The following is a 27155-nucleotide window of genomic DNA, read 5'->3' on the forward strand; positions in this document are numbered from 1 at the left end:
GATTTCACTTATCATATGACGAGCATAAGGAGAGATGACTGGCAAGATGATGGCAGAGGATTTGGTGTGCGACAGATCCTGAGCATCATTGACAAATATCTTATCTTATTAAATGTGCTGTTGTACACAGAGTACACATGATAAAAAATTTGAAAGTATAAAGCGAGTGTGCATTCAAAAGCGATTTCAATAGGCCTTTTTCACAGTACGTGTGTCGTCACATCCACTATTACTTGAAGCTTTAGGACACGGAAGTGTGATTTAAAGGCCTTTAACGTGATTTCACTAAGTACAACATTGGATAAACATTCCAATCAACCAATCAGATATGACGGACAAGTTTAGGCTTACAGCCAGAGTTAGATGCTTTTACATCACATCATTTCCCTCTGATTTTAGGGATAAATTGCAACTTGCAACTGGACTATGATGTACATTTTGTACGGATGAAGAATTCAGCAATAACCTCCTTTTGTCTCTTTCTTTTCTTTCTCGTCTTTCTCTCTTATCTACTTCAGCTCAGAGAAAGAACAGTTAGCTGAAGAGGAGGAGGATGACTTGAAGGAAGTGTTGGATCTGAGGAAGATCGCAGTACAGCTGCTACAACAAGAGCAACAGAACAGGTGAACTTTCATGCTAAATCACACATAGTCATGCAACCTTCAGAGCCCATCAAACATGTATACAGTATCTCGCTCAGACTTCCTGTCTTATATGGGAGACTTGCACTGACTGCTCATTATAAAATGTGCTTATATCAAGGGTCCGTTCTAGGGTTATTGGATATGCGGGGCTTAGCCCAGACTTGGGTGTATTTAGCTCCATTAGCTTTAAACATTGAAATATTATATAAACATTACAATTAAATGTTGATATGTTACATCTCCAAGGTAAATTTATCACAAGGAGATAAAACTAAAAAAGGGCCCTAAAACTTTCTCTAACTCAAAAGAATTCTTTAAAACACAGTAGTTGCAAAAAGAAAGAAAAAGAAACGTGTATAGTGTGTAAGGTAACAGTAGTGACTAATTTTAACTTTTTAAATAAGTTAGCAGATTGTTTAAATGACTGCTTCAAAGATTAATATAGTTCCTTAATTTACCAAAGTTTGTGGCATCATGTCGTAAATAAACGTTTTGCAAGAACCTCAAGTTTGCAGTTCCGTGTTTATTCTACTTTATCAGAGTTATGTCTGTGAAATATTCAGTGATTATTACACCTAGATGCAACTCTAACCTAAAAGCCAATAAATCCTCCAGTTTAGAGGTGTCAAACGCCTCAGCCCTACAGAGTTTAGATTCAACCCTGCTTCAACACGCATACCTGTAGTTCCTTTTCAGTTGGTCACTTCAACGTTCGACTTGATTAGCTGGATCAGGTGCATTTATTAGGGTTGACACTAAACTCTTCATGGTTGTTGGTTTTGCACCCCTGAACTTACTCTAAATTGACAGCCCTATATAATGTAGATATATCTTTTAAAATACGCTACTCCTCTGTTCTGTATTCACCTTTTCTTTCTTTTGAACCTCATCCTGATACCTCAGATGATTTTCTTCTGTTTCATTTTAAGTTACATCTATGAGAGATTCACAGATGAGAGCCAGATTTGGCAGTTCCATTTCGATACACTCATCCATGAAGTCTGCTGCATCTGAAGGAGAGAACGGCCGTTAGATGTATTGAACTAATTGGATCAGACACTCTCTGTTTACTAACAAATGAACCATATTCCTCCTCCTCTTTCTCCTTCCATCTCCTTCTCCATCCCTTCCATCTCCACCTAAACCTGGGATCTGATCGGTACACACATGACATTTGACTCTCAGGAGGCGGTCCCTAATTTGTAGGGCAGAGAGTCTAATACACCGTAGAAGAGCAGCGGGGAGAGCTCACAGGTAGAAGGATAGCTGTGTGTGTTTATGTGTGTGTTTATTTCAAATGATATATGTCATATGATATGAGGATGTATGGCACATGTCCAGTATATCTGACCATGTGCATTTATGTGCGTGTTGTGTTTCAGTAAATACATACATGCATGTCCAGGCTTAAAGATGTCAAGAAGTCAAGTGTTGCAATTTCAAGTGTGTTGCAATATCCATTAACTGTGCAATATCCATATCCAAGTTCAAATGCTGATTAATAGTGTGTTCCATGTGTAAATATTATTTCAAAATAGTTTCCCACAGTCTAAAATTGTTGATGTGCAGATGTGGAAACACTCTTTTTTTTTATTATTTGTCGGTTAAAATACATTTTGAGAGATTGCAGTGAGTCCTAAGCCAATGTACTTTACAGATCATTGGGCAGACAAAATCATTGATTTGTTTTTCCATCTTTAACCCTGACTGTATGCACAAGTATAACTTTTCATACGCACCCCCATACTTGAAATTCAATCTGGCTGTGTAAACTAATGTGCATTCCCAGAAATCTTTTGTTGTCACCTGAAAATGTGGTTTCAGGTTGGATTCCAGCTTTTTCAGGTTCAGAATACAAAAACTAAAGCATGTTTTGAACTTGTGCATTTTAGAGATTGTGGCATCATGCAATAACGTGACCACCCAGGGCCGCATTTCCCAAAAGCATCGTAAGCCTAAGTTGATCTACGAACAATTTCCACCAATGGTCTCGACGATCAACTTAGGCTTACAATGCTTTTGGGAAATGCAGCCTAGGTCTTTAACAATTGCCGGACCCACTTTATATTAGGTGGCCATAACTACTATATACTAACATTTAAATTAATAATTTGATACAATGCACTTACTGGGCCTCATTTATCAATCTTGCGTAGAAACGGGCGTATATGTTGGCGTAAGATTATGCTTACACTCCTCTCACCGCCTGATTTATGAAGCTGTGCGCACCTCTGAAATCCAGGCGTACGCAAAACCTGCCCTTGATAAATGCCGCGGCTGAAAACGATCGTCATTAGAATAACACGCCCCTATATATTCAAGTCTCTGCCTCCCCCACACCCTCATTTTACGCCATGGACACACGGAAGACGGCAAAGAAGCGAAACTTCTCTGACGTGGAGATCGAGACCATCACCAGGGAAGTGGGAAAAAAACTAAATTGTTTTATTTGGGAGTTTAAAGAGTGGGATTAAAGGCGCCCAAAAAAAAGGTGTACGGTGGAAATCCAGTTTAAATAGCTGTTTGGATGAGAAATTACCTATCACAATTCATTATTTTACAGCACGTGTTTTGAAATAATATGCATTTAATTTCGTATCACGTCACATGTATTGGGGTGTACAATAGTGATGATGATGTGATGTGGAGTAGGCCTACCATTCATTCACATTAGTATAATTGCATGACAATTTGTAAGATTCTTATTCTTATTATTATGATTTGTATTATTAATGACGCTTATTGTTATTTAGAAGAAGAATGTCGTTATTATTATTATTTATTTTATTATTATTTAAAAGAAGAAGAATGTCATTTTTATTATTTTGTCAGTCTGAATTATGTTCAGTCCCAGTCCGTGCGCAGCTGCCTGGCCTAACCAACGTCAGGTAAAGCGCACAGGCTCGCAACTGGAGGAATACATATCAAATGCTTTGGTAAAGTCACACAAATTAAACATTGAAGTACATGTTGCACAAAAATAAACACTGAAGTTTATAATTACTATATCCCTATTCGCATGGGATTATATGTGGGGAGCTCTGGTGATTTGTAATAATCGCAGAGAATGTCTGTGATTTTAATCCCGTGCGAATCGGCCATGTCTGTAATCAGTGCCGGCCCGTGGCATAGGCGGAATAGGCAAATGCTAGGGGCGCCACTCATCCATAGGGGCGCCAAAAATGTATTACTGATACTATTTTATTAATATTAATTTGAAATATTACCAAATAAAGCGCAAAAAACTTAACTAAGTCCCCCGCATCTTCCCGGTCCGCCTCATCAATCTCCCCCCGCCGATCTTGAAGTGCGTGACGCCCGTTTCACACATACTCCGTTTGCAGTGCGTATGCTGTGCGTATTTTTTCCGTGCCCATGTTAACGGATTACAGCTTTCACACTGCACGCGGATGCTGTCCGTCAGTCCGTTCCAGGTGCGGTGCGTCTGCAGCAGTCCGGCGATCGTTTCCGTACCGAGTCTATTTTTTGCTGTGCTGCACTGCGGAATTAAAGCGACAGCGCATTGTTCGCTTTAAAATAAACATGTACTGACGCGAAAATCTAGTAATTTTACCACATATGCATATAATTTAAAATATACTCTGTTTCAAAGTCAACACATGGCTTTTTTTTCTCGGGTAAAGCAAGGAAACAACACCTTACCTGGCATTTAGGTAAAAAAAAAAATGAAATAATGGAGAGCACGTACGTTCCTGGAGGTGGAAAAACAAAGGTCTTAATTAAAAGGATTTAAAAACGAAAGAAAAGACCAGAGTCGGCTGTTTTTGTATATAGCCTATTGTAAGTTTCTAATTTAAAATGTTTATAGGCTATAAGTTATATTTAAATGTTTTGCCACTTGTGTGAGCTAAATCTAAAATATAGGCTATATAAATATAAAGTAATGAATTGAATAAAACGTTGTTTAAATGTAGGCTACTACGTTAAAACGTGACATCTATGAAAGTGTAAACAAAGAGAATTGCAATTCTGACAAGCCATGTTCAGTAACAACTTTTGGATTTGAAATAAAAATAAAAAAATGAATAAATGCTGTGTTTGTGGTAGGCCTATACAACCGCGGATCAGTTGCGCGCTGCAAACGCAGCATATATGAAAGCACAACAGCGCGTGCTGCTCCTGCACCGCATACGCACCGCAACACGCACCGCATAGGCTACGCACTGCAGACGGAGTATGTGTGAAATGGGTGTCAGAAATACAACGCGCGATTAGATTAGATTAGATTCAACTTTATTGTCATTACACAAGTACAAGTACAAGGCAACGAAATGCAGTTTAGGTCTAACCAGAAGTGCAATAGCAGCAAGTGCAGGATATACAACGTTTGCATAAGTGCAGGACATGGATATGTACTGAGTATATATAAATATGTCTATAAATAGAGAGATGGTTATTACTATAAACAGAATTTACAGGTGAATATGTACAGTGAATAATATACAGATGGTTAATACTATAAACAGAATTTACAGGTGGATATGTACTATGAATATAATATAATATACAGATGGCTATTACTATAAACAGAATTTTACAGATAGAGGTATACAATGATATGTTAGGCTAAAATGAGGAATATGGCAGTGGATTAAGGTAGTGCAATAAATTATGGACAGAAGCTATCCGAAAAAAAGTGTAAAAGTGCAGTGGAAGTGATTGCATATTACAGTTAGAAGTACGGTGCAAAATACAAATGTAAACAGTAGGTACTGTAAATAACAGTCGGCAGTGCAAATGAGCATAATCCAGTTACGGTGTGGTAGTGCAAAATGAATAAGTAAACAGTAAAAATAAGTGATCAGTTTATCGTAGGGGAATTTGTTGTGTTGCGTCGCCTCTCGCCGCATCCAACGCAGACAGGATTGCTTTCATTTTTTAGGGTGCTTGGCCGCTCGCTCCAGGTGTTGACACGGTGTAAGTTGCCTGATTATTTATGACGGATGGCCGAATTGTAGTGTCAAAAAAGACAGAAGCCCTCTGAAGCAGGGAAGATAAGGGATAAGCTACACTGCTCTTCTTACTTAGTATTTGTGTTTTGTTTATCTAAAAATTCTTAAATCAAGGTGCATTTACTAGATAAGTAAAATGACAGAAGATATATTTCTTGTTTAGGCTACTTGAAAATAAAATCAAAATGAAGTGAGTTTTTGCTTAAAACAAGCAAAATTATCTGCCAATGGAGTGAGAAAAATAATCCTGTTCTGATTGAAATCTTGTTTCTGTCCCAAACAGAAATAAGATTATTTTTCTCACCCCATTGGCAGATAATTTTGCTTGTTTTAAGCAAAAACTCACTTCATTTTGATTTTATTTTCAAGTAAACAAGAAAAATGGCTTATGCCATTTTACTTATCTAAATGCACCTTGATTTAAGAATTTTTAGATATTTGGACTGGAAACAAGAAAAAGATTCTTGTTTAAATAAGAAGAGCATTTTTTGCAGTGTAAAGACAGAAGTAAAGTGATGTAGGCAAATTAATGAACAGTTTATTTAATTGCATAGTAGTAAAATGCTAATGTTTGCTAATTAATTCCAGTTATTTTTACCTTAAACTTTATGCAAGCAGCTGTTCTGGGTTCTCCAGAGGCCACAGCCAGTGTGATTTTGTAAAAAATAAATAATATAAAAATATTAAACGCATGTAATATAACTTTTTTAATAGCCTGTTGTGTTTAAAAATGTTTTAACTCTGCAGTTGTGCAGTTTTAAGGGAGTTTTAAGGGGATGTATATCAATTTTAAAATGTATTTGCCCAAATTAGTAATGATATTTATATATGTTTATTTAAAATAGCAACATTTTATGTAAAATTCACATTAGATATCTAAATTTCTGTTTAATTCCTGGTGAAAACATGAATGCTCATAGTTTAGTGGAATATTGCTGCCATCTACTGGAAAACAAACACTTTTGCTAGTTCTCAATGAATAGTTTGTGCATGAATGCTAGATGCTATTACTCTTGCTCTTTGTGTTTAGGCTGTAATGTGGCATAGGTGCAATTTTTGTATAGTTTGACTATCATCAGCCTTTAAAAAATAAAAAATAATAATAATAATATCATGAACATAATGAAGGGGTAGAATGGACTGTACATCATATAAAACAACAAAAATAAAAATAAAACATCAATGCATTACAAAAATAAAACAGTACGAGTGTTTCCAAAGACTGATAATGTGTAGTGCTAAACCTTGACACAAGGGGCACCAAGTAAAATCTTGCCTAGGGCACCAAATTGGTCAGGGCCGGCCCTGTCTGTAATATGTAAAGTAAAAATTCCCCCGCAAATGACCTACCATATTTCGCCGAACACCGAGGTCCTGTGATAATATTAGTCCCGTGCGAATCGGCATCTCTGTGATTTGGCCGGGATTAGGCGGATCGTATATCATTTTTGCAAGGTCTTTGTGTCCTGTGCGCATTTCTATCTTTATCTTTCACGAAGAATGGAGCTAGGCTGCATATGTGCACCGCTATGAATTCCCGTGCGGCCGCGAGGATTAGGCTATACTTTCACTTTAGAATAAGCACCAATTTGGGAGTAAATTGCTTGAATGGTGTGTTTAATATTATTCTTAATGAAAAACACAAAAACAGAACAGTACAATGACAACTCGCTTAAATGGGCACTTTTACATTAGCTTTGAAACTGAATCTTCCGTCGTATATTGTTTTTAATTGCGTCTGTTCTCTAACTGAACAAAATTATTTTTATTACTATAAAACAATCAAAATGATATCGATACGACTGTTTATAATTTCATACAGCTATATCTATAACGAAAAAACATTTTCAAGTCTTTAGGCTACATCATATCCGAGAGATAAGTCAGTAAATTCGAGTAAAATCACAGTTTATCCCGTGCGAATGCGCCAAATTTCAGATGTGGGGGAGTAATTTCTAAATCACACGAGGTCCCCAGATAATAGCCTACTTATCCCGTGTGAATAGGGCTTTAGTTGTTGTTTTTTTACAGTGGGTCATAAAATAGCATATCTTTGTCAGTGTGTTTTGTGGTGTTAAGATTTGTTTTTCTGCGCATTTTCGCACTAACTCAAAACGTGCGTACACCACCTCCTGAGCTGGCGTAGGATCTGAGCGTGCCGTACGCCAACGTCCATATTGATAAATCTCAAAGTCACCCGTGGTTTTGGGTGTACGCCAGGTGTACCTACGCTGGAAATTTGGTGTACGCACTTTTGATAAATGAGGGCCAATGTGTACATACATGTTTACATTGTACTTACATTAAAAAAATTACCTGCATGTTATGACATCTGTAACTACATTCCTGTAGTTACATTTATAATGACACTGTTGACACTTCCCTTACACCTAACCCTACCCTTAAACTTACACATACCAAAACACCTGTCCCTAACTTTACTTGTATCCCACCTCAATATCAGCAAAACTGTTTTGCAATTCAATATGAACACAATAAGTACATTGTACTTTATTTTTTTAAGTTAAATACATAGTAGTTAAGACCACCTATAAAGTGGGACCCAATTTCCCTTTTAATGGGGAGGAATTGTTTCCAGCAGTTTTGCTGTCAAGCACCTGTGCTTTTTTACAAAGAAACATTGATACACAGATGCAGGTAAAACAAAGACTACATTCTTTCTCATACAGTGTCAGATACAGTCACATTGAAACTTTTTCCGCATCATTTGAAGTGTCAAAATACAGAGTGGTTGTTCTGTTTTTGCAGGTTTCTCAGCCACTCAGGGAGCAGCACCAAACAGAGATCCCCATCTCAGACTGTCAGAAGGTATTCTGATACACTCACAAACTCTTCCACGCACATAATTTTCATTCATTCATTTTTTTCCAACGCACAAACTATTTCCTTTGAATTTACGGGTTATCTGATTCCTTAGCCACTTTAGGTAACCAAACTGCTTTAAGTTTACAAAGTGCAGTAAACTGTAAAATTATTTGTGCTACAAACCAGTTTGTTTATGATCATAATATTAAATTAAAATAATATTATAACAAATACCAGTTTGCAATATCAAACAGTATAATGGACTGTTTTATATAGCTCAAATAACTGGAAGACACCAGAAACCTAAAGCTTATAAAATAAAATTAACAAACATCGTGTTGCATATTTATTAGCAGATTAATGCATTAGTTATCATGCAATAACTGAACAATATGTTTACAGCATTTATTGATCTTGGCTAATTCTAATTTATAAATTTTGTTTTTTCACTGCAAATTAAATTTAGGTAATAGTATTTAATTATGTATAAATTAATATTACCCAGATTAATAAATGCAGTAAAAAAAATATTAATAACTAATGTTAACATGCAACATATTGTAAAGTGGGTAACACTTTACAATAACATTACATTTGTTAGCATTAGTTAATGCATTTGTTTTCATGAACTAACAATTAACATTTTTTATAGCATTTATTAAAGTTTATATCAATTAATATGTACTGTTGTTCATAGTCAATTCATGTTTATTAATATAACATTAATGTTACAAATATGTATATTAGAGTCCAAGACCATAGTCAACACCAAGACCAATGTGTGTTGAGAGTGAGACCAAGACTAGAAATAAAATATATAAATAAAATTAGAATAAGACACCTATATAGAGAGCTGTTTTACCAATCAAATTAAATCTTTAACAACAAAATTCATATTTGCACTGCAGAGGTGGTACAGAAGATGCATCTGAATTGGTAAATTACAAATGCATAAATAATGTTGAGAATGTTTTATTTTTTTATTGAATGTTTGTATAAAAGCAATATCATGTTTGCAGTCATGCTCAAATTTGTGAAAACAGATGCTCTTGTGATATTGCTTAACTATATAATTTGAAGCATATGAATGAGTGAGTGAATGGGCAATGAGGCACTATGTAAAGCGCTTTGGATGGCCATGGGTCTGTTGAAAGCACTATATAAATGTATTTTATAAATTTAAATTTACCATTTGGTAAATATAAATTTACCATTTATTATAGAGTTTGTATTATTTTTTGGTGACATTTTTGACACAATCCCTCATTAATTTCTGAACTGGCACAATAAATAAATCAAAATATAGCTGCGAGCAGCCATTAACGGGGCCAAATCAAAAAGCAAAAATCAGACAAATGGTCTAGGAGGAGTTTGAAAAAGTAGGTTTCTAAAGGAAATCAAAATGGCGAACAGATTGTTTGGCCAAATATGGTAAAATTGAGATCTATGTTCTTGGCATGACCCAAGGAATATATTAAAACCAGTTTTATGACAATAGTCAAATTTAATCAAAAGTTATTAACATTATTGGAAAATTCATTATAACTTTTGTCCACAAGGTGGCGCTGCCTTGAAACTTTTTGAGTACTTTCAGGTCTTGGTGACGAAGACACACACTGAGTTTCGTAATGATACGCTAAATGCGTTTGTAAAACATAGCACTTTCTGACAAAATTAAAAATGTCCGACGCCCAAAATGGTTGATATGGGAAAATTGGGTATGGTATGGCTCGGCGTGATGCCCCGACTCTAAAGAGACCAGTTTTGTGATATTTGGCTAAAGCGTTCTTAAGTTATAATCAAAAATGTCACATTTTTGTATGTCTGGACCACTAGGTGGCACTGCGCTGAAACGCTGCAGGCAGCCTCAGGTCATGGTTGGCATAACACACACCAAGTTTGGTTAGAATATGCTAAAGCGTTGCGGAGATAGAGCCTGACTTTCATTTTTGTGGGCACTTTGTCGATTTAATTAGAGCGTTGTTCAATAACAGTTTGACTAATCATCTCGAGTCTAATAAGGTTTTGTCAGCATAGTCTGATGATGATCTGGTGCAATTGTTGTGCAAATTGGAGCAACAGTCTAGGTCTAGGAGGAGTTCGCAAAAGTATGTTTTTTCGGTTAATAAAAAATGGCGGGAAAATTATTATGACGGAAAGTGACGTCATAGGGTGCAATCGAATTGGCTTGAGCCAAGGAATCAGAGGAAAAAAAGAATTTAGTTTCTAGCCCTTATGGTTCAAAAGTTATTAGCAAAAATGAGTCAAACTTTGGACAGGTGGTGGCGCTAGAGGGATTGTTTTAGAGATTCCAAAATTGGTGTGGTTAATGCTTGGACTGTCCTCTATCTGTGTGCCAAATTTCACAACTTTCCCGCAAGCGGTTCTATGGGCTGCCATAGACTTGCGGCGGAATAATAATAAGAAATCTAACGATTTCAATAGGTGCCTGCACCTTCGGTGCTTGGCCTCTGTCACAGGGTGTTTTGGTGTTGGTTCATGTTTCATGTGTTTAGTTCATCAAGTTTACTGTCATGTTTCTAGTTTGTCTTGTCCTTTCAGTTTCCTGGTTTTGTCATGTGTTTCATTGTCATGTGACTCCCATGCCCTCATGTGATCTTGTGTCTTGTCCTGTCATTGGTTCATTGTTTAATCACTGTTCACAGGTGTCTCTTGTCATTAGTGTGTGTATTTAAGCCCTCATGTTTGCCATGTGTCTTGGTCTGTTATTAATGTTGTTACCCGCTGTAGGTGAGTGGTTCTAAGTCAAGTCAAGTCTTTGTTTGATGTTTGTAAATAAAATAACTGCACATGGGTCCTTGAACTTGCCTCCAGTGAAATACGTTACAGAATAACAGACCCCCAAAATGGACCCAGCAGTTGTTTCTCTGCTCAAGCTCTGCCAAGGTGATCAAGCCATAGAGAACTACGTGGAGGAATTTTGTGGACTCTGTCACTTAGTTGAGTTTAATGACGTGGCGCTTAAAGACATTTTTCGTTTTGGTTTAAATAAGCCTATTAGCTCCAGACTTCCTGGAGGCAAGATCCACTGGTCATTGGCAGAGTATATTGACTTTGCACTTCAGCTGAGTGGTTCATCTTTTACTGTGGGAACGGTGGATGAGGAGCTCCACGTTCCCACAGTACTCTCCACCCCAGTGAGTCCAGCCCAAGTCCACGTCCAGGCTCCAGCCCAAGTCCACGTCCAGGCTCCAGCCCAAGTCCACGTCCAGGCTCCAGCCCAAGGCCCCGTCCAGGCTCCAGCCCAAGGCCCCGTCCAGGCTCCAGCCCAAGGCCCCGTCCAGGCTCCAGCCCAAGGCCCCGTCCAGGCTCCAGCCCAAGGCCCCGTCCAGGCTCCAGCCCAAGGCCCCGTCCAGGCTCCAGCCCAAGGCCCCGTCCAGGCTCCAGCCCAAGGCCCCGTCCAGGCTCCAGCCCAAGGCCCCGTCCAGGCTCCAGCCCAAGGCCCCGTCCAGGCTCCAGCCCAAGGCCCCGTCCAGGCTCCAGCCCAAGGCCCCGTCCAGGCTCCAGCCCAAGGCCCCGTCCAGGCTCCAGCCCAAGGCCCCGTCCAGGCTCCAGCCCAAGGCCCCGTCCAGGCTCCAGCCCAAGGCCCCGTCCAGGCTCCAGCCCAAGGCCCCGTCCAGGCTCCAGCCCAAGGCCCCGTCCAGGCTCCAGCCCAAGGCCCCGTCCAGGCTCCAGCCCACGGCCCCGTCCAGGCTCCAGCCCACGGCCCCGTCCAGGCTCCAGCCCACGGCCCCGCTGTCCCGCCCAAGAAAATTTTGGGGGGGGGCAAGGGGTACATGGAGGCCATGAAGGCCCCGCCTCTGTGGCCTGATGAACTCCCGTTACCGCCATGGCCTGATGAACTCCCGTTACCGCCATGGCCTGATGAACTCCCGTTGCCGCCATGGCCCGGTGAACTGCCGTTGCCGCCATGGTCACCCACGCCTGAGGGTCCAGGTCCTCCCACGCCTGAGGGTCCAGGTCCTCCCACGCCTGAGGGTCCAGGTCCTCCTACGCCTGAGGGTCCAGGTCCTCCCACGCCTGAGGGTCCAGGTCCTCCCACGCCTGAGGGTCCAGGTCCTCCCACGCCTGAGGGTCCAGGTCCTCCCACGCCTGAGGGTCCAGGTCCTCCCACGCCTGAGGGTCCAGGTCCTCCCACGCCTGAGGGTCCAGGTCCTCCCACGCCTGAGGGTCCAGGTCCTCCCACGCCTGAGGGTCCAGGTCCTCCCACGCCACAGGGTCCAGGTCCTCCCACGCCACAGGGTCCAGGTCCTCCCACGCCACAGGGTCCAGGTCCTCCCACGCCACAGGGTCCAGGTCCGCCCACGCCACAGGGTCCAGGTCCGCCCACGCCACAGGGTCCAGGTCCGCCCACGCCACAGGGTCCAGGTCCGCCCACGCCACAGGGTCCAGGTCCGCCCACGCCACAGGGTCCAGGTCCGCCCACGCCACAGGGTCCAGGTCCGCCCACGCCACAGGGTCCAGGTCCGCCCACGCCACAGGGTCCAGGTCCGCCCACGCTCCCAGGCCCGGCCATGTCATGTCTGGGTCCGGTGCCCCTGCACGGGCCTGGCCCACCATCCCTCCCCCAAGACCGCCCCCCAAGACTTTTTGTAGACTCTTTGTTAGGCTATTGATGTGTTCTGGTATTGTTTGGGCGTCAGGGGCCGCCCATAGAGGGGGGGATCTGTCACAGGGTGTTTTGGTGTTGGTTCATGTTTCATGTGTTTAGTTCATCAAGTTTACTGTCATGTTTCTAGTTTGTCTTGTCCTTTCAGTTTCCTGGTTTTGTCATGTGTTTCATTGTCATGTGACTCCCATGCCCTCATGTGATCTTGTGTCTTGTCCTGTCATTGGTTCATTGTTTAATCACTGTTCACAGGTGTCTCTTGTCATTAGTGTGTGTATTTAAGCCCTCATGTTTGCCATGTGTCTTGGTCTGTTATTAATGTTGTTACCCGCTGTAGGTGAGTGGTTCTAAGTCAAGTCAAGTCTTTGTTTGATGTTTGTAAATAAAATAACTGCACATGGGTCCTTGAACTTGCCTCCAGTGAAATACGTTACAGCCCCTAATTAGAAATAAGTTATTGATTGCATCTGAAGCAGTAAGTTTTACATCTAATCACATTAATGATGTTAATAAACAAATCAGACAATGCACCGCCAATTTTCCCAGCAGTTGTGGTCTTGACCAGTCTTGAAACAAAATCCAAAGGTCTGAGTCTGAGACAAGACGGAATACAAATGTCGAGTACTACAACATAATTTATAATACTATTATAAAGTGTTACTAGTCATACCAGACTATTCAGTATTCATAAAAACAAACCTTTGCATTTGCACATGCATTTTAAGCAGTGAGTGTTTGTAGGGTGGAGAATCCCTTAGGAGTTTAATCTCTCTCTTTGTTGATTGTGGAACCACCCTTTTTTAATAAAATTAAAAACAGAACCGAGATGGATGTGATGAACAGGGTGGAGAAGTAATAGATTTGCCAGTTGAACAGGTAGAGACAGGTATGTATACACCTGGAAATAGTTTTTTTCCCCCAGACCTGTGTTATTGTGTATTGAAACACTAGTGTTGTCTTCTGTCATATCCTAACAACTTTTGTTCTCAGATTTGGTCCTTGGAATAACGGTGTTAAAGTTACAGATTTTGTTTTATTCATAACTGCAGTCTTAATCCTGAGGTCTGCGTTAGAGATCACACTATGGCCCTGTTTACACCTGGTATTAAGATCCTTTTTGGTCGTTTGGATCACAATTGGATACAGGTGTAAATACAGGTCTAAACACAACCGGGTCTAAAACATTTTTGAGCTTGTCCACTTTAGACCACTTCCAGAGGTAGTTGAAAACGCATTCAACCAGATCCTAGGGTAGACGGTCATGTGGTCGAATGTGTTCGAACAGCCACAAAAGACCGCCTACTCTCCACCTATTGACCTAATGTGTAATCATTATTGGAAGCGCTCTATCCAGACAGGGTTTAAACTTTGTCGGCTGGAGACCCAAATTTGGTTTGAAGACAAAATATGTACCAAGCATAATGTTCTCTCACCATTCCTGATTTCTAACCGCCGATCTTGCGGCTGCCAGAGCAGAAACGAAAGCTGATGCTCTGTACATTTTTCTGTTGTCTCCAGGCGTGTTCATATGTAAATTGCTTTAGCTTATTTTGTCTATTAGATCAAAAGATCAATCAATAATAGGTAAAGATCAATAATAGAAGTGGTCTGCATATTAAAACATTTACATATATCTTCTGTGGAAGTCTTAGGTCCAAAAAATGTCTGAATGCAATGATACGATCCTGCAATGGTCCTACCTGTCTGCCAATACCTCACCCTACTTGAGCTATGCAGAGCTGTAAACAGTCACAGAGCGCCACAAACAAACTGCAGCCACATTTTACAGTTCCTCCTGAACCAAAACAACGAGCTTATGCTGTGTTCACGCCATGTCGTAACCGTAATTAGATGGAAGATGGAAACCCGTGACATTGTACCCAGAGCTGTTCATGTCCTAAGACTCGGATAAATGCGTTTCTATGTCGATGATGAAATGAATCTGCAACAGTCAGCTGTCATTATTATGGAAATATTATGTGCTGTCTTGTCTCGTGACGCTTTGCAGAATCGGCTTTTTTTGGAGATGCTCTGAAGGTAATGGGAGGTAATGCTTTCAAAGCTAGCATGCTATTGCTAGCCTCTCTGCAATAGTCTACCCTACCTTTAAGTAAAACAAAAAAATAGAGGTTTTTTATGCAATCAGGTATAACAATATGCCCTAATATTGTGTTGGTCCCCCTTTTGCTGACAAAACAGCCCTGACCGGTCGAGGCATGGACTCCACTAGACCCCTGAAGGTGTGCTATGGTATCTGGCACCAAGATGTTAGCAGCAGATCCTTTAAGTCCTGTAAGTTGCGAGGTGGGGCCTCCATACATCGGACTTGTTTGTTCAGCACATCCCGCAGATGCTCGATTGGATTGAGATCTGGGGAATTTGGAGGCCAAGTCAACACCTCAAACTCTTTGTTTTGCTCCTCAAACCATTCCTGAACCATTTTTGCTTTGGCAGGGCGTATTATCCTGCTGAAAGAGACCACAGCCACCAGGGAATACCATTTCCTTTAAAAGGAAGTACATGGTCTGCAACAATGTTTAGGTAGGTGGTATGTGTCAAAGTAACATCCACATGGATGGCAGGACCCAGGGTTTCCCAGCAGAACATTGCCCAAAGCAACACACTGCCTCCGCCAGCTTGCCTTCTTCACATAGTGCATCCTGGTGCCATGTGTTCCCCAGGTAAGTGACGCACCTGGATTCATCAGACCAGGCCACCTTCTTCTTTTGCTCCATGGTCCAGTTCTGATGGTCATGTGCCCACTGTTGGTGCTTTCAGCAGTGGACGGGTCAGTATGGGCACCCTGACTGGTCTGTGGCTATGTAGCCCCATACGCAACAAACTGTGATGTAATGTGTATTCTGACACCTTTCATCAGAACCAGCATTAACTTCTTAAGCAATTTGAGCTACAGTTGCTCGTCTGTTTGATCCAACCACACGGGCCAGCCTTCGCTCCCCACGTGCATCAATGAGCCTTGGCCACCCATGACCCTGTCGCCGGTTCACCACTGTTCCTTCCTTGGAGCACTTTTGATAGATACTGACCACTGCACGGGAACACCCCACAAGAGCTGCAGTTTTGGAGAAACTGACCCAGTCGTCTAGCCATCACAATTTTGCACTTGTCAAATTCGATCAAATCCTTACACTTCCCCATTTTTCCTGCTTCTGACGCATCAGCTTTGAGGACAAAATGTTCACTTGCTGCCTAATATATCCCACCCACTAACAGGTGCCGTGATGAAGAGATAATCAGTGTTATTCACTTCACATGTCATAATGTTATGCCTGATCGTTGTGTGTATATGTATATGTTGTTGGGATAACAGTTTAGGACCCAGGACCAGTAGTGTAAGAATACTTTGCAGTTTCATCAGCAGAAGCCAGCTTCAAGTCTCACAAGGAGTTCATAGGCCGCACTCCCTTTCTCTACCCGCCTATCGTACATACAATTTCTCAACAGTTATACTGTTTTCAAGGTCTAGCCACGTCATTGGATGATTCTGATTGGCTCAGAGAAAATGAACAGTCATGGTAAATTTCCACACATTGTCAGTTAATCAGGTTCACGTGTCCGTAGATCACTTGTTGAGGTCTTCACCTCGGAATTAGGCATGTAGTGACCTTCCAGATCTGGAGCAGGCGCCAGCTTGCCCAGAAGTATAAGTCCACCCATCTCTTAGGATGCTCGTAATTTACCTCCAATACTGATCTGTAACACAGAATACTGCACACACACACACACACACACACACACACACACACACACAGATACACTGTCTCTCCAAGGTTGAAGTTGGTTGAGCTCTAGTACTGACCAGAAAGTTTCCCAAGACATACTGATAACATGTGCTTTCTTTCTGTTAGAGGTACAGACAATAGTACAGGCAATATTCATCTTGATTCTTTAGTAAAAGGAAATATGAAAGGAATAAAAGACCGATCCATATTTCATCTCTGGAAGCCGAGCTAAGTGCACTCCTGTCAAGTTAGGGGTGTGTGATACCCCCCAAAATACAAACACATGACTGAAATCAAGTGTATAGTGACACATCACACATCCCTAGGACAGAGACCAAATACAAACTTTAGAAAACATAAAGGAAGAAACAAACAATCAGTGGTTCTCTTGATTAAGCAATATCATAACTGGAAAGAATCATTAAAATCATTATAATAATAATATAGGAGGATAAATGTTGATTAAGGCTTTGATTATGAATTTAATTCGGATATATATATATATATATATATATATATATATATATATATATATATATATATATATATATATATATATATATATATATATATATATATATATATATATATATATATATAGGTATATTGAAGCGGCAGTGGATTTCAGAATCCAACCTTTCAATGTATATGTGTGTATGTATGTATGTGTATATGTGTATATATATATATATATATATATATATATATATATATATATATATATATACTACAAATATAATAAATGGCATAAAAAAAATTGATATCAGTTGACCACTACCTTGCCGTGTATCATTTCTTACATCTAAAGCTACAGCACAGGAGACCAATTTCTTTGTAATTATTTTTGTGAAATTTAACTACCAATTGTTTCAAAGTAAATCCTACAACATATTTTTTTTCTGTATAATACGTACAATGTTATATGGAATGATGCAAAAAATTATCTCGGTTTCCACAAAAATATTAAGCAGCACAACTGTTTTCAGCACTGATAATAATAAGAAATGTTTCTTGAGCAGCAAATCAGCACATGAGAATGATTTTGAAGATTTACGTGACACTGAAGACTGGAGTAATGGTGCTGAAAACTTAATTGGCGCTTCATGTGTAAATGTAATTATAGTGGGATGTGTGATGGGAAACATGGTAACAAACTTTGTGTACTTAGTTTTGTAAAGTCATATTTGATAATGATTCTTTGGAGTGTTGCATTTAACAGATACTGCAAGGCACATCATATCTCTGACAGACCTGTCATTGTCTACAGACAGCAATCCCACACTTCATGTTACAGCTCCAGACATGCCTCTCACTGCCTGAAAATGTTATCCCACAGCAAACACATTAAGGTTGATGTAGACCATTAATCTGCTGGAATTATGACCTGTCATTTATCAACTATAGGTCAATGCGCATGTGCATTTGGTCACAAATGTTGTGCACAGTAAAATAAATAGCATAGAGCCTTGCCTCATCCTTCACAGACAGACCAGACACATTAATGAACTAGCAACACATAAGGCCTCACACACACACATTCCCATATCTGTACACATAAGTACCCACATTAGTATTTTAGTGCAATCGCCTCTAAGCCCCCATTTTTATGTTTTGGGGCCACTCAACATTTCTGTTTTTCTTCACAGTGCATCACTAGATGAAGGAAGCAGCTCAGCCTCTGCCTTAAGTGGACAGGTAACAATATACACGTTTACACACACACACACAGTCATACACGCCTGTATTGTATGCAATAATGCATGTAGCTGCATGCTTAATTTGCCTCACCTTGTAAGAAATGCAGGCTGGTTTTTCATCGGAAAGTCACTGTGAATTATGAAGGATTACAATTCATTAAATGCCAGTTCTTTGGCTTCTTCTTAAATGTAAGATTGGCTTCTTCGTACAAGCCCTTGTTTTATAGTAGCATTGACTGTCAGGGTTGAGTGAAGGGAAAGGAGCGAGGACTCAATTTGCAGGAGGAATGGGCTTTATTTAATAAAATTAATCAAGATAAACAAAACTACTCCAAGGGGGAAAAACAAGACTTGACTTTGGCTCGACTTGATGAGCAGCGAAAAATGAGGCATGTTTGACAGAACATACTAGCTGTACTAAATAGTATTCGAAAAAAGAATTAGTATGTCCCAAATCGTAGTATGTTGAAAAGAGTATTCCAAAGATTCCCGGATGGTCTACTATTTCCGGTCAGAATTCAAAGTGCAGATTGACACGCACTCTAACGGCTGATATTGCCCACAACCCATTGCGAGATGGACGAGGATTCGATTAGAACTACAAACGCGGATAAAAAGTGTTAAAAAAATACAAACATGACGGTTACGCGAGTCTGACAGTTAAGTAGAGAGGGTTAGATAAAGAGGTTTGAGTGAGCAATTATCAGTATTTAACCTGACGAAAAGATATTCATTCAATATTATCCGCATTATATTTCACCTGCAGCAGCATTGTGAACTTTTGTAATGATACGTTTGGCCATTAACTTTTAAATGCATCATTATATTTAAACTGCAAACACATGAGGGGAGTCTCTGCATTAAAGACCCACGAATGGCAGATCAATGTGCTACTACATTTCTCTCCGAAACGGTAGAAAATTAAATTGAATGTGGAGGATTTGAACTGTGACGATGATTGACAGGGCAGTTTAAACGGTGACGGGATGCACGTAACTAAGCAACAGAGTCCGTTATAGATGACGAAGTAGTATGTCCCAAAGCTTGCATACTCTTCTGCTCTTCTGAATACTCGTTAAGACAGCCATTTTGACATAACTGTGTGTGTATTTGACAGTTTGAGTGTGTAGCAAGACACGAAAAAGAAACACGGTTTCATAGAGGCACGTTTCGGTGTGTGTCAGACAGTAGACACCGCGAGACTGCAAGGTGTTGTTTTTCGCAAGTTATTGCGTTTAATAACTCTTTTTAAGGTCAAGCAAGTCACAAAAGTAACAGTCGTGTGCCCAGTCTATTCTGCTATATGCGTCGACCTAAAACATACACTTTTCACAATGTTGAAGTAGCATATTAAAATCATTCAGATATTGCGTGCCGTTGTGATATGCAAATCGCGATATGAACATTTGCGATATTTCGATCATTTCGATATATTGCGCAGACCTAGCTCACACCAAACGTGGCATGAACATGCAGCTAATGAGAACTCATAAGCTGCATGTTCACACAAAACATGACAACATGAAAGCACGCAGCCAGTGAAAAATACCACCGCGTGCTACACAAGACAAGACAAAACATAACATGAAAGCACGCAGCGGATGTAAACATGAACCACGGACTACACAGAACATAACACACTCAGAAGAGCGCATGCTCACACGACAAGACAGAGCACAACAATAGCCACGTTTACATGAGCACTTTTTTGTCATTCCGATTAAAATCATTCCGATTGAAAGATTCTGTGGACTGTTTACATGAGACGTTATCTAAACCGATCTGGTGTTTACATGTGCTGACTTTCAGTCAGAATCATTTTGTGACATGCGCACACAGTTTGTCTGCCGCCTCAGATTCGTAACGTTAGAATCGTGGATCAATAGTTCTGTGTTGGTCATTTTTTTATTTTTCTGTGGGCGGACATACAGTAGTTTAACCTAATTTATGTCCTATACAATGGCTATTTCAACAGCTGTGAATGATGAATGCGGAATCAAAATTAATTAAATTCATTTATTTTGAAAAACACAAAATTAACAATAAAATGCACCCAAATTATTAATAAAAACATAGGATGTACGGTGAAACATGAATTAAATAGCATTCAAGACCTGTTCAGCATCATTACTAGTAACAGTTACAAAACATAGATATTTCAGATGATTAAGGAAAGATACCATAATCACAAAGGTATAAATATTAACAAAAGTAATTAAAGTAGACTGTGGGTAATGTTACTTAACCAATTTGAAGCAGTTGTTGAACTTTTTTTTAAATCTAACTTCCGAGAAATATCGACACGTCCTCTCCAGCAGCTTGAATGTTCCCCGTTGAAATGGCAACTCTCAACGGCCACCAGGACTTATAACGTACAGTTTTAAAAAAGCTATTTATTATTTGTCGTAAAGTGTAAGAATCACCTCAGAAAAATAAATTATTCTGTCAGGCGCAGTTGAAGCCTAGGACAAACGCTGTCAAGATGTTGTAGCCAGGCTATGTCTGTGTCATTATTCCAACATCATGTTCATAACATGTTACGAAATAAAAAGTTTAATACCTCAGAAAAATGAACTTTCCTCTCTTGTCAACATTAACCTGGTGTGAGCGCGGCGCGCGCTCTTCAGTTGAGGAGGCGCGCGCTGTGGCCTATATCACGTCACAGAAAGACGTGCACTCAAAGTAATCGGGTCAGATCGTTTACATGGTGGAATTTTTCGTTTGATCGGTTCATGAAAAGGTTTATCCCACCCCTCTCAAACCGATTACAATTTCATTCGGTTTGGCCATTTTTATTCCGATTGAGGTGTTTATATGGAGCATTTTCATTCGGATTGGACTTTTAAACCGATTACAGTGCTCCATGTAAACGCACCTAATGAGCGAATGCTCATTCCGTGCGCTCACGACAGAAAACAAACACGTGGAGCATGAATCTCCGAATCACAAAACAAAACAAAACAAAACCCAAACCCAAACTAGACAGAAGTGCTGGGATCCGAACACCACGCTCCGCACACAAAACTCACAAGGACAGAAGAGCACGCAGCTCGAGCATGCTCAAAGCTGCGCACTTACACAAGACAAGACAAACAATACAGGAGTGTCAGGGCTCTGTCACAAACCAAGAGTTTATATCTCCCTGTAGCCCAAGACTGGTTTCCCACTGAAGCTAAGCAGGGCTGAGCCTGGTCAGTATCTGGATGGGAGACCAACTGGGAAAAACTAGGTTGCTGCTGGTAGAGGTGTTAGTGAGGCCAGCAGGGGGTGCTCACCCTGTGTCTGTGTGGGTCCTAACACCCCAGTATAGTGATGGGGACACTATACTGTAACAAGCACCGTCCTTCGGATGAGATGTTAAACCGAGGTCCTGACTCTCTGTGGTCATTAAAAATCACAGGATGTCCTTCAATAAAGAGTAGGGGTGTAACCCCGGCATCCTGGCCAAATTTGCCCATTGGCCTCTGTCCATCATGGCCTCCTAATCATCCCCATATACAATTGGCTTCATCACTCTGGAAGCTGGTGTGTAAATAAAATGTAACAAATGAATTAAATTAAGAGTAAGCTAGACCGAAGTGACAGAACCCTGACACTGACAGCACTTTATCTGTCAGTGTAAAACATTGATTATTTTGTCCATTTATCAGTGTGTTGACTGTTATCTGATTTGTTAACTCATCACCAGACCCACATGGAGTTTGCGCCCATTCTATAATTATTTTTATCCCCCGCCCTGCTTTTTATTATTTTACTACTAAAGATGCATTCAGTAGTTCTTTATATAGAGTTAGCATCTGTGTTTTTCCATGTACTTTAAGTATCAATACCACAATGGTGTTAGACACTGCACTGCAATCAATTGACGTTGATCATCATGATTATTTCTAAGTTTGGTCATACGTTAGATTAAGGTACAAATGCTCACTATTAACTAGGAGTTTTCCCTCAATACAACCCTAATTACTGCTTATTGTAGTAAATAAGGTAGTTGTTGTAGTAGTGGTTATGTTTAGGTATTGGGTAGGGTTAAGGGTTCTAGAATATGGTCATGCAGAATAAGGCATTAATATGTGCGTTATAAGTACTAATAAACAGTCAATATGCTACTAATATGCATATAGTTAATAGTGAAAATACCTAATGTACCTAATCTAAAGTGTTACCCTGAGTTTTATGTACATTACACAGTTATTGGTGTGTTTTAGAGAGCCGTCTAAACAATATTTAATTCCCTTACCGATCTACTGAAAAGAAACTTGGGAAACTACTCAGGATTGTATCCATTATTAAATGATTCCACCATGTGTATGTCTTTGTAATGTTTGCGTACACTTTTTGTGTTTGTTGGCCTTCGTGTCTTCTGGCTTCAGACCTTTTCTATAAACCTGTCTCCGGCATGTTGCCTCCGATCTTTCTATTCCAATCTAATATGACCTCTGACCTGTAAAGTTGCCAGAATAATAATCATATGCTGTTTGTTAATTGGCCAGAGGAGAACTGGCACCCCGGCTGAGCCTGGTTTCTACCAAGGTTTATTTTTCTCCATTAGGACACCTAGGCTTGGCTTGCTCAGTTGGGGACACTACATTTTCAACTAAATATCCAAATAAATCTAATTAGTAAACTAAATGAACCATATAAACTAAATTACTGATCTAATTACTGATCTAATGCCCACATTGTCACTATATGATAATTGAAATGAGCTAGATGTTACTAAACAACACTACTAAAAAATACATTGACCACGGTGACCCGCATCATGCATAATTTTTTTTATTTTATTTAGAACATTTTTATGAGTAGTCTTCAATCTCATGTGTGTACATCATTCAGATGACTCTTCACAAAAACACCATATCTTCATGTGTAATACTCTTCAAACTCTTCAACTCTAAATTTGCACTAAACTACTGAATGCATCTTTAAGCTTTCAGATACTAATATCAGTATAGTGCTCTCAGCTTTATTGAACACATTCAACGGTTTACATCCATTTCCCAATTTCCCATTTCCCCCCAATCAGTGCATAAAACATAAAATAGTCTGCAGATTTCATCTGGGCCTGCTCATGTCATTATTGTGTCTGAGATTTCCATTCTTACTCATTCTGTGTTTGTTTGTTTGTTTGTTTGTTTGTTTGTTTGTTTTTTTTGTGTCTGTGTGTGCCTGTACTTTTTTTATTTTTTTAAGGAGACTGATCTCACTGATGAAGATGCAGCTTTCTCTGAGGTCACTCTTCCTTCATCACATTCCTCCTCCTCCTCCTCCTCATTAATTTCTGTCTTTACAGTAAAGGTTCTAAAGGCCAAGGTTCTTGTAGTATATTACTCATATTTGTGCTACTGCTCAAAAGTTTGGTATTGATATTTTAAATAAATGTATACTTTTATTTATAAAGAATGTATTAAATTGATCAGTGACAGTAAAGACATTTATGTTACAAAAGTTTTTTGAATAAATTCTGTATGTTTTTTAACTTTCAATTCACCAAAGAACCTTGAAGAAAATGTCTTGTGGTTTCCACAAAAATTCTAAGCGGCACAACTGTTTTCAACATTGATAATAATAATAAATGTTTCATGAGCAGCAAATCAGCATATTACAATGATCTCCAAAGGCCACTGTGACATTCATGTGCCACTGAAGACTCAAGTAATTATGCTGAAAATTCAGCTTTACCATCACAGAAATAAATTACATTTTAATATATATTTACATAGAAAAGAGTTATATTAAATTGTAATAATATTTCACAATATTTCTATTTTCACTGTATTTTTGAAATAATAAATGCAGCCTTGGTGAGGAAAAGAGACTTCTTTCAAAAACATGCAAATAAGTCTTACTGACACCAAACATTTGAACAGAAGTGTATATTTCACTACATTTTGTCTTAAATAACAAGCTAAAAATTATACAGTTATAATATAACTCCATCATTTCATAAACACACTGTTACTGGAAAGAATGCCCTAGAATGCAAAACATTGCTAATTGGTTTGTGGTTTAACACATTCTTACTGATATTTCCATGCTTTTTATCATTTGTCATTTTTGCAACAAAAACTCACCTGTGTTAGCCAACCACATAACATTATCTGTGAATGTCAATAAATCTGTTAATGTCAGTGCAGAACTGGCCGAACAGTAACAGTTGCAGTACTGGCAGGTTACAGTTTTGCCAACTGGTCCAAAACACTCTCACACTGGCCTCAGGCCCCTTTATAGTTGAATTCACTGTAATTTTGTGATTTGTCCCTCAGCCTTCTTCCTCTTGCTCGTTTGATGGAAGTTTGAAATCAGAAAGCAGTGACTCAGAACCAAGATGGCCAGAGATTCCTCCTGTTCTCAACCAGAATGAGGATCGGAGAAGAAACAAGTACCTGAGAAAAGACTACCTGAAGGTACACACGTGCTTTGTTTTTCTCATGTATACTCACGCATTCTCTCTCTCTCTCTCTCTCTCTCTCTCTCTCTCTCTCTCTCCCTCTCTCTCTCTCTCTCTCTCTCTCTCTCTCTCTCACTTGTTCTGTCAAAGACAAACACGTCACACACAACCACACTGTTAATCACTTCATGACACTTAAGGCTTGTGTATATTACTGGGCTATTTATTGGAAAATTGCTTGGGATATAATTATATTTAATTATAATTATAATTATATTTGATGAATTACTACTTCGATTTTTAGAATGCATTTTAAGTATACTTTTTCCATCAACTGGTTAAAATGCACAAAACTGTATGCTGTGTCAAAAAGGCATGCGCACTCTGATGTAAACAAGCGACCAACACGCATGAGCAGCGCATGGCAGGACGAGTGAACGCTGAATGAAAATGCACATTCACTCTGACAGCAGCTGGTGTTGGAAAAGCAGAAATGCAGCCGTTACTTCTGTAACCCTGTAAACAAAGCAGCTGCCAAATATGTTACTTTCAGTTTTTTGTATTCACAATGGAGTTCATCGCCTTAAAGTTCAAATTAATTAAATTAAAAACTTAATTGGCTATTTATTTTCAAACATTTTTATATTTGGTAACACTTTACAATAAGGTTGTATTAATTAGTTCACATTAGTTAATGCATCAGTAAACATGAACTAACCATGAACAACACCTCTGTTCAGCAGTAGTTCATCTTTGTTAACGTTAGTTCATAAAAATACAGCTGTTCATGGTTTGTTCATGTTAGTTCACAGTGCATTAACTAATGTTAGCAAGATTTTAATAATGCATTAGTAAATGTTGAAATTAACATTTAACAAAGATAAATACACTCACCTAAAGGATTATTAGGAACACCATACTAATACTGTGTTTGACCAACAGAACTGCCTTAATTCTACGTGGCATGTTGGCCCATATTGATAGGATAGCATCTTGCAGTTGATGGAGATTTGTAGGATGCACATCCAGGGCACGAAGCTCCCTTTCCACCACATCCCAAAGATGCTCTATTGGGTTGAGATCTGGTGACTGTGGGGGCCATTTTGGTACAGTGAACTCATTGTCATGTTCAAGAAACCAAGTTGAAATGATTCGAGCTTTGTGACATGGTGCATTATCCTGCTGGAAGTAGCCATCAGAGGATGTTTACATGGTGGCCATAAAGGGATGGACATGGTCAGAAACAATGCTCAGGTAGGCCGTGGCATTTAAACGATGCCCAATTGGCACTAAGGGGCCTAAAGTGTGCCAAGAAAACATCCCCCACACCATTACACCACCACCACCAGCCTGCACAGTGGTAACAAGGCATGATGGATCCATGTTCTCATTCTGTTTACGCCAAATTCTGATTCTACCATCTGAATGTCTCAACAGAAATCGAGACTCATCAGACCAGGCAACATTTTTCCAGTCTTCAACTGTCCAATTTTGGTGAGCTTGTGCAAATTGTAGCCTCTTTTTCCTATTTGTAGTGGAGATGAGTGGTACCCGGGGGGGTCTTCTGCTGTTGTAGCCCATCCGCCTCAAGGTTGTGCGTGTTGTGGCTTCACAAATGCTTTGCTGCATACCTCGGTTGTAACGAGTGATTATTTCAGTCAAAGTTGCTCTTCTATCAGCTTTATCAGTCGGCCCATTCTAGTCTGACCTCTAGCATCAACAAGGCATTTTCGCCCACAGGTCTGCCGCATACTGGATGTTTTTCCCTTTTCACACCATTCTTTGTAAACCCTAGAAATGGTTGTGCGTGAAAATCCCAGTAACTGAGCAGATTGCGAAATACTCAGACCGGCCCATCTGGCACCAACAACCATGCCACACTCAAAATTGCTTAAATCACCTTTCTTTCCCATTCTGACATTCAGTTTGGAGTTCAGGAGATTGTCTTGACCAGGACCACACCCCTGAATGCATTGAAGCAACTGCCATGTGATTGGTTGATTAGATAATTGCATTAATGAGAAATTGAACAGGTATTCCTAATAATCCTTTAGGTGAGTGTAAATGGTTTATGTTATGTTGTTGTTTACTAATGTTAACTAATGAACCTTAATGTTGTGTTACCTTACTTTTTAATCTGGACTAGGCTACAACATGCCCTAGATATTGATGTTCTGAAAATGTTCTTTACTATTATTCAGTAATACTTTACAATAAGGTTCCATTAGTTAACATTAGTTCATTCGTT

The 27155-nt window shown here is 39.6% G+C and overlaps 1 protein-coding gene across 4 annotated transcripts in view; it reads left to right on the forward strand.

Annotated features, from left to right (window-relative positions):
• Positions 1-27155, forward strand: part of lrch2 (leucine-rich repeats and calponin homology (CH) domain containing 2) — a gene marked incomplete at its 5' end in the record, with an annotated part of 137251 nt that overhangs the window by 90692 nt on the left and 19404 nt on the right. The window contains 6 exons of one of the 4 annotated variants that reach the window (XM_079815333.1): positions 519-623; positions 1830-1898; positions 8387-8446; positions 18463-18511; positions 23710-23748; positions 24783-24923. In XM_079815333.1, coding sequence (XP_079671459.1) covers positions 519-623; positions 1830-1898; positions 8387-8446; positions 18463-18511; positions 23710-23748; positions 24783-24923 — 463 coding nt within the window. The remainder of the gene's footprint in view (positions 1-518; positions 624-1829; positions 1899-8386; positions 8447-18462; positions 18512-23709; positions 23749-24782; positions 24924-27155) is intronic. The other 3 variants (XM_079815334.1, XM_079815335.1, XM_079815336.1) reach the window with 3 other exon arrangements.

The sequence above is a fragment of the Gobio gobio genome, assembly GCF_949357685.1.
Source record: "Gobio gobio genome assembly, chromosome: 4".
NCBI classification, from domain to species: domain Eukaryota; kingdom Metazoa; phylum Chordata; class Actinopteri; order Cypriniformes; family Gobionidae; genus Gobio; species Gobio gobio.